A 13,521-nucleotide genomic window follows, 5' to 3' on the forward strand; every position below is an offset into this window, starting at 1 on the left:
AATGGAAAGCATAATCTCTTACTTGCTTACCTGAACTCAAACAAACGCTTTAAGGAATACATCATGGCCACTTTCACACTGGATGTTTTCCACCCAAGCGATCGGAAATGGTTTCTATAAATGACAGGCATGCTCAGGTTTGTGCAGCCCTGAGCCAAGGATCGTGGCTGACCCTGGGGCGTGCAGACACGTGAGGGAGACCGATGCCGAGGGGTCTGGCTTCTAGCAGGCTCAGCCTCCTGACCCGGCGGGGGGTAATTCCATCCCCGGGAGCCTGGAGCCCAGGAGTGACCTTGGGACCGGTCCTCCCGGGGGACGTGATGGGTGAGGGGTGGCACCTCCAGGCAACATCGTCCACAAGTGGTGCCCCTTCTTCACGCCCTCCTCCAGCCCGGAAGCCAGAGGGGAGGTGCTGGGAGCACAAAAGGAGCCGCGTCCTTGCGTTGCCCCAGAAAGCCCTCCAGCTGAACACCTGCATGTGTGAGGGGGACAGACTTGGGTTGGATCGGGTCACTGACATGCCAGAGCTGGTTCATTATTGACCCAATCCAGTCTGAGGGAGCAGACAGACATGCAGAAAGGAACCGTGTGTCACAGGTGCTACAGGGCCCGGTCTCAGTCATGAGCGGGTTTGTCCAGAGAAAGGAGACTCTGGCTAATGGGCTCTGGAGTCCACAGAGAAGGGAACATTTGAACCTCGCCTGGAGGAGAAAATAATGCTAGTATTAGTAGGAGCACTCCGGGTTGAGGGAGAGCATTCTGTCTCGGGGATACAAGGGATGTGCAGGGACAGGAGCATGGCAAGTGGCCATGGCGAAGGTACAAGGCGACAGCAAAGGAACCGCAGACAGGTCAAGTGCAACGGTGAGACACGGGAGAACTGATGTCCTCAAGCTGCTGGAAAGCCAGCAATGCTTTAAAGGCAGCAAGGGTCACCAGCTAATGTGTCTGCTCTGAGGACGGCTCCAGCACTCACACAGGGATGTGTCACCGCTGGTGGCCGGCCTTCCAGCCCAGGTGTGGCCGCTGTCGTGGAGCAGTTTGAGGTGGTGAGGATGGGAGTCGGGCAGGAGGGAGGGGAACAGGGTGACAGGGCTGTCCACGTCGTCACTCATTCCCTCTGTCTGAAGGGCTGGGTTGGCATCGCTGCCGTGGTTATGGGGTGCACAGGAATGGAGGGGCCCTGCGTGCATGGGGGACTGTTCCGACGAGGGAGGGGAGGCAACAGGGAAGTGATAAGGCAGCTGACAGCTGAGAAGGTCCTGAAGTCGCTAAGCAGGAGCAGAGGGTGACTGCAGACCGCGGGTCAGGAGCTTCTCCACAGGGTGACAGGTAAGCACACGCGCCGAGTGAAGGGAAAGCTCTCTGTTGTTGAGGGGCCGTGAATAGGGCAGGGAGGGACGCCTGCGGGCTGCCCGGGGGGCAGGGAACAGTCAGGGGAAGACGGCAAGGGCAGGAGCCCACTCAGCGAGCTGTCTGGGTCTGACCTCACAAGCCGGGAGAAGCCACATGAGGGTTAGAGCCGTGGGGTGGTGTTCGTGGATTCAGGCTGAGAAACTGCCTTTGCTGCTGCTTGTGACAGTCAGAGAGGCAGGGAGCACAGTCAGGCAGGGAGCTCAGTCAGAGGCAGGAAGCACAGTCAGGAGGCAGGGAGCACAGTCGGGGGGCAGGGTGCACAGTCAGAGAGGCAAGGAGCACAGCTGGGGAGGCAGGGAGCACAGTCAGAAGAGCAGGGAGCACTATCAGAGGGGCAGGGAGCACAGTCAGAGGGGCAGGGAGCACAGCTGGGGAGGCAGGGAGCACAGTCAGAGGAGCAGGGAGCACAGTCAGAGGGGCAGGGAGCACTGTCAGAGGGGCAGGGAGCACAATCAGAGGGCAGGGAGCACAGTTGGAGGGCAAGGAGCAGTCGGGGGAAAGGGAGCACAGCCGGGGGTACAGGGAGCACAGTCGGGGGGCAGGGAGCACAGTCGGGGAGGCAGGGAGCACAGTTGGACACAGACAGCCTGTGTGGAATGAGAAAGGTCATCTGCTTGGATTGGGGTGAACGGCGCAGAAGGAACAGAGGTAGGAAGTTTCCAGGTATGTTTCTGAGGAAGAACTGACCAGACTTTACTCACAGGGACAGAGGAGGATGAGGGGGCTTCTTTGGCGGCCCCTGGGCTTGGCTGACATGGGGAGGGAGAGGTGCTGCCGCCCTGAGCAGGGAAAGTAGGGGATGACAGGGAGGAAGGGGATGGGGCAAGGGGAAGGGGAGGAGGATGGGGGAGCACGGACACCAGACACCAGCACACGGGACCAGCGGATGGTTGTACAGATGAGGCTGCAGCTCCGGGTATAGGGCGGGGGTGGAGACCACAGTGCAGCGTCGCCGTCACTTGGATTGAACGGAAAAGGCTGTGATGAGACCCCCTCCCAGAGAGAAAGTGCAGAGAGTAGGGCCAGGGACATAGCCCTCAGGCACCCACCAAGCAAAGGAGAAGGGAGGAGCCCACCGCAGCCACAGGTAAAGAGGCTGTCCCCAGCGGGGGGGGGGGGGTAGTCCTGATAGGGCAGACTGGGCAGCAGGGGAGTTTGCAGGTGCTGGGACAGGAGCAGGCTCCGTGTGGTGGTGGGGACGAAGGCCAGATCCCAACATGCACCTGCACCACAGCAAGAGGAAAGCCCACTTTCTGCAGGTTCTGTTCTGAAAAGGGGCACAGAAATGGGGTGGCATCAGAGGGACTGTCAATAAGTGACCTTTTGACAAAGCTGGGGACCGTCCCGCAGAGAGGGAGAAATGGAAAAAGCAGCAAAGAGCTCAAGAGTGGGAGCCAGAGATTTGAGAAGAAAGAAGGGGTGCAAAAATCTATAAAGAACTTACAATACTGAACACCCAAAATACAAATGATCCAGTTAAAAAATGGGCAGAAGAGAGGTGCCTGGGTAGCTCAGTCAGTTAAGCATCTAACTCTTGGTTTCTGCTCAGCTCATGATCTCAGGGTTGTGAGATTGAGGCCCATGTCAGGCTCAACGCTCAGTGGGGGGGCAGGGGGGTCTGCTCGAGATTCTCCTTCCCTCTCCCCCGCGCTCTCTCTCTCTAAAAAAAAAAAAAAAAAAAAAAAAAGGAAGAAGAGACATGAACGGACTTTTTTCCAAAGAAGACATCCAGAGGGCCAACAGACACGTGAAAAGATGCTCCATATCACTCAGCATCAGGGAAATGCAAATCAAAATAACAATGAGACACCACCTCACACCTGTCAGAATGGCTAAAATTAACACGAGAAACAACAGGTGTTGGCAAGGATGCAGAGAAAGGGGGACCTCTTACACTGTGGGTGGGAATGCAAACTGGTGCAGCCACCCTGGAAGACAGTATAGAGGTTCCTCAAAAAATCACAACTAGAAATACACTACAATCCAGCAATCACACTACTAGGTATTTACCCGAAGGACACGAAAATACTGATTCGAAGGGGCACCTGCACCCCGCTGTTCATAGCAGCAATATCGACAATAGCCAAACTATGGAAACAGCCCAGTGTCCATCGACTGATGCATGGACAAAGAAGAGGTGGTGCATATACACAATGGAATATTACTCAGCCATCAAACAGAATGAAATCTTGCCATTTGCAGCAACATGGATGGAACTAGAGAGTATTATGCTAAGCGAAATAAGTCAGAGAAAGACAAATACCATATAATTTCACTCATATGTGGAATTTAAGAAACAAATCAAATAAGCAAAGGGGAAAAAAAGAGAGGCAAACGCAGCACAGACTCTTGACTCTAGAGAGCACACTGCTGGTGACCAGAGGGGAGGGAGATGGGCGAGTCGGGGAAACGGGATGGGGATGAAGGCGTGCACCTGTCGTGATGAGCACAGGGTGAGGTAGGGAAGTGTTCAATCACTATATTGTACACCTGGACTGATATTACACTGTATGCTAACTGACTGGAATTTAAATAACAACTTGAAAACAAAGAAAGAAGGGCTGAGCTGGAAAACCCGCTACCCGGATTAAGAACAGACAGCGATGCCCTTACCAGAAGTATCTACAGCACGGATGATACTGTCAGAATCCGTTTCTACTTTGAGGTTTCTAATTTCTGTATTAGGGAAGAAGTTCCTCCCCAGTGATTTGGGATGGGCAATGCTATTCAAGTGAATTCTCAGGGCAAGTTCCATTTCTAATTTAAGCATCAAAACGTAACCCTGCACTGTAGGTTCTTTGAGAACTGATCGAGTCCTCCCAATTAAGAAAGAAAAAAAAGGCAGGAGAATACATGGAAAGACACAGCACTCACCTTATGAGGGAAGCGTAGGAGGTCCCTCAACATGAGAACGGAATCGTTCATTTCTTGCTAACCCGGAGAAACAAGCAAACACAAGAGGGAAAAGTTAGTTATGGAGTTCAAAGCTGCCTCGTTCGCAGCGTGCTCCTGAAGACAGAGTGGGTCCTGGTTTCTGAGCTAAGAGACGGGGGAGGGACCGAACCCCTTGACCCGCATTGCCTACTAGGGCCCTGTGTCATCTGGGCGTCCACTGGCCACTGGCCTCCCGCAGCCCAGCGGGAGTGTGACCGGAGGGGAGAGAGAAGAGGACAGAGCTCAGGAAATTCTGGAAAAGGCTGAGAGGCATCACGGAGAGAGAAACAGTATGGGTTTGAGCATCATCAGGGACGTGAGGCATGCTCTGAGATGCGAGTGCTCTCTGGTGGCGATTGGGGGCAGGAGGACAGTGACATCTGAATACATGCTCATTTCCTTAGAAGCTGCATGTCATCACACACTTAACGCTGTCATCCCACTGTGGGCGAGGTAAAGGCAGATGGGATTCGCAGCACTTAGAGAAACGTGAGCAGAATGATCTGCGTGATATTGCTGTGCACGGTCTCACTTTTATGAACCAACGGCATTTGTGAAAGTAGGAGCAGACGAGTGAGGCCACGCCGGCTGGCCGTCCTGCTCCCATTACTTGACTGTGTTTCACAAGCAAGGCGGCTGGCTGGTGAGCCAGCCAGTCAGAGGCCCTGCCACGTAGACGCCGACCTACAGGCACCGAGCCCGCCCTGCTCCGGCCCGTACCTGATCTGCGGAAGGCAGTCTGCTCGCGGAAGAGATCAGCGCATCCTGTATTCGTGACCATTGGCCACACGAGGGACTTCGGTCCTCTGCAGCCCAACGAGTCAGGACCCTGGTCGTCATGGTGATATAGTTCCTGATCTCTGTGTAACTGCCCATCAGCTGAAGGGTGGAGAGGTGCTTCAGGCTGGAGTTATAGCTGCAGGAAATCCAAGAGTTACCAGGATTGCTCCCACACACGGTGAACCTTTCCAGCCTGCTTACCAGCAGAGGAGGGGTACTTGCTATGGAAAGCTTTGTGGGTGGGTCGGGACAGATGGGACAGACAGGGGATGGCTCAGAGGATAGATGGTCTGTGCAAGAGAAACTCAAAAAAGACACAGTGAGGCAGACCATCAGAATTCCATAAAACCCTTGATCAGAGCTGAGATGGGCAGAGCCGCCAAGCAGAATGACAGAGACACTTCATGGCAAGCGAGGGAGGACAGGGCAGAGTCGCTGTGGCTACCGTGGGCTGGAGGTTCGCAAGGATCCAAACCCACAACCACAGCACGGGGCACACTCAGACTGTACTTGGACACTACGTCATGATCATGGACCATGCACCATGGCCAAGTGGGGTTTGTGCCAGGAATGCAAGAGGAGCTCCAGTATGAAAATCAGTCAAGGTAATTACCATAATAATGGACAAAACTCACACAGTCATCTCAATAGTTCTAGCAAAGCACTGACAAAATCCAATACCCTTTCATGATAGAAATACCCCAAATCTAGGACTACGAGGGAACTTCTTCACCTCAAAAAATACATCGATGGAGAACCTACAGCTAACATCACCCTTAGTAGTGAAAGACGGAATGCTTTCCAGCCTAGATTGGAAGCAAGTCCAGAATATGCACACTTGCCACCTCTACTCACCATTGAACTAGAAGAGTCTCACCAGGGCAATTGAGCCAGAAAAAAAAAAGTTATCCAGATTGGAAAGGAAGGAGTAAAACTCTTTTGTAGATGGCATGCTCTTCCACATGGAAAAACCCCAAAGAATGCACTAAGAAGCTAATGGAACAAATAAATGAGTTTAGCAAGGCTGTAGGATACAAGACCAATCACAGAAACATTAATTGTGTATCTGCACACTAGCAATAAGAATCCAAAAACCGAATTTAAGCAAACAACTCAATTTATAATAGCACTAAAAAGAATAAAATGCTTGTAATTAGACTTAGCCAAAAGTTCAATACCTGTACCCTGGAACCTAGAAACATTGCCGAAAGAAATTAAAATCTAAATAAAGACAAAACGTTGTTCGTAGGTCGTTAGACTTCATATTCTCAAGAGGACGATATTCTCAAAGTGATTGACAGACTCAATGCAATCCCTATCAAAATCCCACGTGGGTTTTTGCCAAAATTGACAAAATAATAACCAGGAGATCCAGAATAACCAAAACCATCTTGAAAAAAGAACAAAGTTAGTGGGTTCATGCTTCCCAATTTCAGATTTCACTACGAAGCTACAGTAATTAAGACAGTGTGGTACTGACATGAAGTCACACACAGATGAAGGGAGTAGAACTGAGACTCCGTAGCATTTATGGTCAATTGACTTTTGACAAAGGGACTAAGACAATTTCATGGGGGAAAGATTGACCTTTTCAACACACGGTGCTGGACAGCTCCCTGAGGAAAAATGAACTTGGAGCCTTACCTCACACCACACACACACGTTAGCCAAAGCGGATCACAGAGCTCAGTGTGAGAGCAAAAACTAGAAATCTCCTAGAAGAAACACAGCAGTAAATTCTATCGATACACCAAGAAATAAAAGAGAAAATTAGTCTGTTGGATTTCATCAAAATTACACACTTCTGTGCTTCAAAGGACACCACGTGGAAGAGAAAATACAAACCACAGAGTGGGGAGAAATATTAACAAATCGTGTCTCTGACAAGGGACATGCGCCCAGAATATGTGAAGAGCTCCTACAACTTAATCAGAAAAAGACAACCCAATTTTTAAACACGCTACATGAACAGACATTTCTCGAAGCTAGATGTGTGCAAGCTCTCCGCCTTTAGTCATGAGGGAAATGCAAATCCGAGGCACAGCACACACTATTTCAGCAGCACTGGGATGCTGGCATGAAAAAGAGATAGTAGCAGTGTGGTATAGATGGGGACAAACTCGGGCCCTGTGGGAATGGTGCAGCCACTCTGGAAAACAGACTGGCTGCTTTCCCCACATGAAACGCATGGGGTGACCCTGGGAGCCAGTAGCTCCACCCTTAGGTATCTTCCCAAAACCAAAGAAAACACATGTCCACACCTCTGTTCCTAACAGCGTTATTCCTAATAGTCCGAAGTGGAAACACGTCACACGTCTGCCAGCTGATGGACAACAGCTCGTGGCGGATCCACAACAGAGTATCACAGGAGGGATTGGGCTTGTGACGGCACCATGACATGGATGGAACTCAAAGACACCACAGCTGGCGAGAGGGGCCGGCACAAAGGAGCACACAGGCTGTGACCTGTTTGCATACATGTCCAGCACCGGCCCATCTGTGGACGGGAGGTAGACTAGCAGCCGTCTGGGGCTGTGGGAGGAAGCTGCATGGTGGGGGAAGGAAAGTGACAGCTAAGGAGCCCACGGGTTTAGGGGACAATGGAAATGCTCAAACACTGGGGCTCAGGATGCGGGTGCACAGCTCTGTAAGCGTCCTGAAGCCAAGGGACCCATGGTGCACAGATGGTGGCCCAGGACGCCCCTGAGTGCACACGCCGCGCAGATGGGAGTTAGGATTGTGGAGGCAGAGCCCTGCTGTCTCTTTGGCTCATCCCGAGAAGATGGGTCCCTGGGAGCCACCGTGTACCCTGCCTATGGCTGACTCCAGAGGAGACACAGGCAGGTGTTAGGGTGTCTCTGTGTGGCTTACTCACGTGTCCTCGTCCAGGCAGAGATTCCCGTGGAAACGGGGCAGCACGGTCACTGTCACGGCGCACGGTGGCACCTGGGAGCCTGTGCCATCTGTGATCTCAGTGGACACTGTGACTGGAAGGGAACGTGGCAAAGGAGGGTCATGGTGGAGAGCAGCACCTTGGGAGCCAGATTCTCTGCGGGGCAGACCTATGTGCCCAGGACGGTGACATCACATCACAGCAAGGCTCGAGCTCTGAGCGCAAGGCTGCCCCATCCTTGTGGCGAGGTCAGCATTCCAACAGCAAGTACCACATGGAGGTCCAGGGCACTGAGCCCCAGAGGCCCCGGGAGAGAGGAGCGGTCTAAGGGTGGAACAGCAGAAGTGGCCGCCACGGGCCACGGGAGCCAGGAAGTGCTCCACTCACTCACTCGTCTGACCTGCAGGCCCCTTGCACCAGCGGCAGCAGGATGCCACGGGAAACTGGGGCCGTGGGACACCCGAGAATGAAACCCACACTCGGCAACAGAGGATCAAAGGTTGGATAACATTTTAAGCAGCTCCTCAGTGACGTACAGAAGCAGGGCAGGTGTAGAGACAGGCAGAGAAGGGAAGTCCGCGTGCGGCCCCAGAAGCGTGGCAGCAAATGGCTTTGCTGGGGCCTCAGGGTGCAGGCCTGTGATGCAGGCCCAGGGTTTTGGGGGCTGAGACATGCAGATGCTGCCCGTGGAGGCCGCAGGACCAGCCGCAGGAACCACGCAGAAGGCAGACCAGAGGCATGCCAGGGGCGTGAAAGCATTCTCAACCCGCAACACAAAGCCAAGGATTTGGGACTTAATTTTGAAGGTCGGTGCTTTTCCCCATGTGGCCCCTGGATGCCAGGCCATCCAATCACCAGGACAAGTGAATGCTGGGCTCCACCCTCTCCTCCCAGGATTCTGAGCTGGTAGGAGAAGGTGGGTCCCCATTCCAGCTGCGAGACAGCTACAGTTTAGCAAGTACGGTGGGGATTCCACCGCAGATAACATGGGTCCTCCGGCTGGAGGCAGAGAGCAGAAGAGAGCCACAGAGTTCAGGCCAGACTCCAAGCTGACACTGAGTCTGTGGAACCTTCACGCAAGAGACAGGACAGGATAGGATCTGGTACCTACTGCACTGTGTTTATTCTGCTTGCATTCACCCTCCTGTGAAGCTGGAAGTCGGATACGCATCGGCATCCATCATCCTGGTGTTGACCATTGTAATGCCTCGTACACACTTTGGGAATGGACTCAGTGACATTACTCACCCTGACACTGCTCGGCGACCGTGGCCTGAAATTTGGGTCTACAAATTCATGCTAAGAAACCCTTTCGTCCAACATGGAACTGAGGCCCTGCCCCCGATGTCCTATGTGGGCATCTGCCCAGCCCCGTGGTCTGCAGGCCCCCGAGGACGGGGTCCCACACAGCCCTGCAGGCAGGCATCTGGGGAGGGGCCCTGACAGGTCTGAACCACTAGCAGGGCTTCATACCCAATGCCAGGAAGTGGCGGAGCCTGGGGGCGGGGGGCAAGCATCCGTTTGGAGGAAAGTTTCCAGGAGACAGAGGGCCATGCAGCTTCATTCTGGAGGAATTTATGACACAGGCCCAGGAAAACCACCTCCGTCCGTCCATCCAACCAACGTGCACCGCGCTCATCGTGACCCAGAGCCGAAGCGCCCATCCTCACCGACCCCGGCGTCTGGCTCGGAACGCCTTTGCTCCGCGTCTCTGACCTGACGCCGGAGCAGTGCACACGTTTCTAACTGGGGTCAGGCAAGGTTTCATGAAAAAGAGAGCTTTCTGGCTGGGCTTCGAGAAGAGAGGTTTAAGAAAACCAAGAGGATGAGCGAGTTCAGACCTCAGGCAGAAATAATCTCACCTGGCCAGCTCAAAGAAAGTTCTAGATCAGCGACTCCAGGGGTTTATTGAGCAGGAGGGGGTTCTACAGATGGGGCCATTTTCCTGAACGGCTGTGTCTCTAACGGGCTCAGGGCAGGCAGGCCCCCGGGGCCGGGAGGTTGTCAGCACGGTAGAGCCAATTTTGTTCTGAGAACGACACATCCTAACTCTGCATCCCTTTACCCCAGCCTTTCCTTCATGGTGGAAGCCCCTCGAGTTGGCTCTGTTGACAACCAATGCAGGTTTCACCAGATACCACAAACTTCCTTAGCAGATAAGGGACAGCTTGGTCTCAACATTTAATTCATAAATACAGGATGTGCTTTGGCATTTTGGCATTTACATTATGTTTCAGTTGTAATTTAAGATCTCAGTTGGTGAAGCATCTGCCTTGGGCTCAGGTCATGATCTCAGGTCCTTGGATCAGCCCCCGTGTGGTGTAGGGCTCTCTGCTCAGCGGGGAATCTGCTTCTCCCTCTCCCTCTGCCCCTCCCCCCTGCTCATGCACGCTCTCTCTCAAATAAATAAAAATCTTTTCAAAAAAATTAAAAGTAGGTAATCCACCTAATCTAAAAAGCATGACACTTTTTGAAATGAACAGATAAAAATTCTATTTTCTAGATACACAGTTTTAACATTGTCTAGTTTTTGGAAGCCGGGGGGGAAAGGTTTAGAACCATGAGCATAGCCAGCCACCCAAACCCACAGCTTGACTTACCTTCATAGCCGTCCAAGGGCTCGCCGGCTGGCAGCGCAGAGTAGTACTGGCTGTCTCTGCCATGGTGCAGAGTGCGTTTGGAGGCCTTTCCTATCCGATAACTAAATTTGTAACGAAAGTCCTAGGATCCGTTCCACGTGGAGCAAAAAACAGTGTATAGATAAACTGTGAATTACATCCCCAGTGAATACACACGCCTGCATCTTTCACTCTACCCAAGAGCGTCCTGTACAGACAGGCTGGGGTAGGTACTGACTTCCTCTCCCCGAATGCGCACACGTGTGGCGGGACCTCCCCCCACCAGGGCCCCTCACCCAGAGCCAAGAGAATCCTGCATCTGTCACTCAGGGTTGTGTGCTCTCCGGAGCTGGGAACTCCCCAAAGCCACAGAGACACAGATCTCTGAACCTCCTCGGGGAGAAGGGGATAAAACAGAAGGGGGATGGGAGAGAGGGGCACTCATGTGAATTGCTCTATAGCTCTTGGTGTCAGAACAGGGCATTTGAAGAGAGAAAGCAAAAAACAGACCCTTCACTACAGGGAACATACTGAAGGGCACCAGAGGGGAGGTGCATGGGGGATGGGGAAACAGGTGATGGGGATGTAGGCGTGCACCTGTCATGATGAGCACAGGGTGATGGGGGGAAGCGCTGAATTTCTGAGTCGTACACCTGAGACTAATACTGTGCTCTGTGTGAACTACACTGGAATTAAAATTGAAACTTAATAATGGGGTGCCTGGGTGGCTTAGATGGTTAAGTATCTGCCTTCGGCTCAGGTCATGATCTCAGGGTCCTGGGATCGAGTCCCACGTTGGGGGGGGGGTCCCTGCTCAGTGGGAAGCCTGCTTCTGCCTCTCCCCCTGCTTGTGCTCTCTCTTACTCTCTCTCTCTCAAATGAATAAATAAAATCTTTTTTAAAAGTAAATAAAACTTAATGATAAAAAAAAAAGAGCAGGGCATTTGTGGCCTGAGGGAGGCCAGGATCGGACCCTTCAGGGACGCACACGGTGGGTTTCTGAGAGAAGGAGCAGGATCGGGACAGGAATGGGGTGGTGTGTCCTTGAGAGAGTGGGGAGTAATGTCAGCACTCCTGCCGCCAGTCCCTGGGATGAAGCTTCGCGTCCCACGGCATCTCCCCAGAGAGCTGGCTACCTTCTCTGAGAGCGGCCTCTGCCCCCAGCCTCTGGGACAGACTCGGGGTGGCCAAGCGTACCGGTCTCCCCGACATGCAGAAGATGCCGAAGATGGTGTGAGCCTCGAGGCCGCGATGTGGCTGTACCTGACAGGCCACGTCCCGCGGAGCCAGATTCAGTGTCACGTACAGCTGAGCTCTCCCCAGTACCCCGTGCGGGGAAGCTACAGACAGGAGGGCGAGGATTAAAACCCACACTGGAGAAACACAACTGCATGACTGCATCTTCACAGAGCACCCCGGGCGGTTGCCAGGGTGTGGAGCCGGTCATCTGTGGGACCCGCCCTCTGCAGGATTCTGGCGGGCGCAGGAGGTGAGGACACAGCCCTGCAGCCCACACAAGGTCAAGTCAAAGAGAAGGGTCAAGTCCATGGCCCAGCCCAGTGTGTGCAGGAGCCCGGGGGAGGGTGCTGCTGCTGGGGGCAGGGGCATGGCGAGGTGAGCGGGGACACACGGGGACACTCTGGGCCTCCGGCAGAGAGGCTCAGAGTCTCTCCCACCCGGAAGAAGTGTGAATAGCCTAAGAAAACGGCCCCCAGTCTAGTAATTTGGACAAATGTCGGCAGCAATGGGAGGGAGGGCCAAAGGTTTGCTTTGCAGTGTTTGTGAAAGCAAAAGCAATGTTGTTTCTCTTGTGCCCGGGGTCCGTTTCCGAATGCACCATGGGAGGGGCAGGACGACGTCTGCAAAGCTGTCAGCAGAGACAGGGGGAATGAGAATGAAGCTCGGGGACCCCACGGACCCTACTGAGGGATTTTGCAAGGCCGTCGGCCTCGTGCTTCTTGTGAGAGGAAGATGATGTGGGAGACAAGCCTGGAAACATACCAGGGGTTTCAAGTAGCCCAAACCTGTGGACTCTGACCCCAACCCGTCTGCACACGTGAACTGTCAGATCCTCTGCCCTTGTCATATGGAGCTAAAAACTGACAGAAATGGGGCAGAAGGTCCAAAACTGCCCCCAAAAGGAAAATGTGATTGCATCATGGAAAGGCCAGAAGGGAGGCAGACCAGGGCGCCGGGTCACCGTGCAGCTGACGGACACGGACCCTACAAACACCTCCACCTCTCTGGGTTTCACACATGCATAGAAATGATCAACCAATTCAGGGAAAGGATCAACGTACATAGCTGTCTTGGAGAAATCAAAGAAACACACATGTCGTTTCGGGTTTTTTAAAAGGCAAACATCTCAGCCTTTACCGTGACCTGACCACCCACGTGATCGCATAAGGATCAGAAACACAGGAGGAGTTAAGAATGAGTAGTGTGGGACCGTGGGGAGGGAGGGAGGGTCAGGACGCTCTGGAACAAGAGCCCTGGAGGTCAGAAGTGGCTGTAATTTCCAGAAAAAACCTGAATATGATGAAAACTCTCATCCTCCCGTGTACGAGGTCCTGCTGAGTGCATAACATACCCACGGAGGCTTGCAGGACGTACGTGTCCCCAGGGCTCAGTGAGAACGGCTTTATCGTCACCATGTGTCCTGTGATACCTGAGAAGAAGCGGCCACAGGGAGAGCGCCATCAGCGGGCTCTGTAGGGCAGGGGGCAGACAGACCCCTTCCACACTGGCTCCCCCCCCCCAGTCCATGGAGTGTGCTTGTTCCTACCTGCAAACGCCCCCAGATGTTCACCACCTTCCCTCTACACGGAGCTGGGGCCTCCCCTCCCACCTCCCCTGCCCGATGGCAGCGGCCCTGAGCAG

The 13,521-nt window shown here is 53.4% G+C and overlaps 1 protein-coding gene across 1 annotated transcript in view; it reads right to left on the minus strand.

The window, feature by feature from the left end:
- PKD1L1 (polycystin 1 like 1, transient receptor potential channel interacting) overlaps nucleotides 1-13,521 on the minus strand; it is a 95,798-nt gene that overhangs the window by 51,095 nt on the left and 31,182 nt on the right. Inside the window, exons 18-23 of the mRNA XM_087860643.1 lie at nucleotides 13,232-13,309; nucleotides 11,839-11,981; nucleotides 10,624-10,744; nucleotides 8,006-8,117; nucleotides 5,071-5,266; nucleotides 4,291-4,347 (exon numbers count right to left, since the gene is read on the minus strand). Of these exons, the coding sequence (XP_087716769.1) occupies nucleotides 4,291-4,347; nucleotides 5,071-5,266; nucleotides 8,006-8,117; nucleotides 10,624-10,744; nucleotides 11,839-11,981; nucleotides 13,232-13,309 (707 nt within the window). The remainder of the gene's footprint in view (nucleotides 1-4,290; nucleotides 4,348-5,070; nucleotides 5,267-8,005; nucleotides 8,118-10,623; nucleotides 10,745-11,838; nucleotides 11,982-13,231; nucleotides 13,310-13,521) is intronic.

This window comes from Ursus americanus, chromosome 3 (assembly GCF_024610735.1).
Source record: "Ursus americanus isolate L20-20 chromosome 3, mUrsAme1.1.p, whole genome shotgun sequence".
Taxonomy (NCBI): Eukaryota; Metazoa; Chordata; class Mammalia; order Carnivora; family Ursidae; genus Ursus; species Ursus americanus.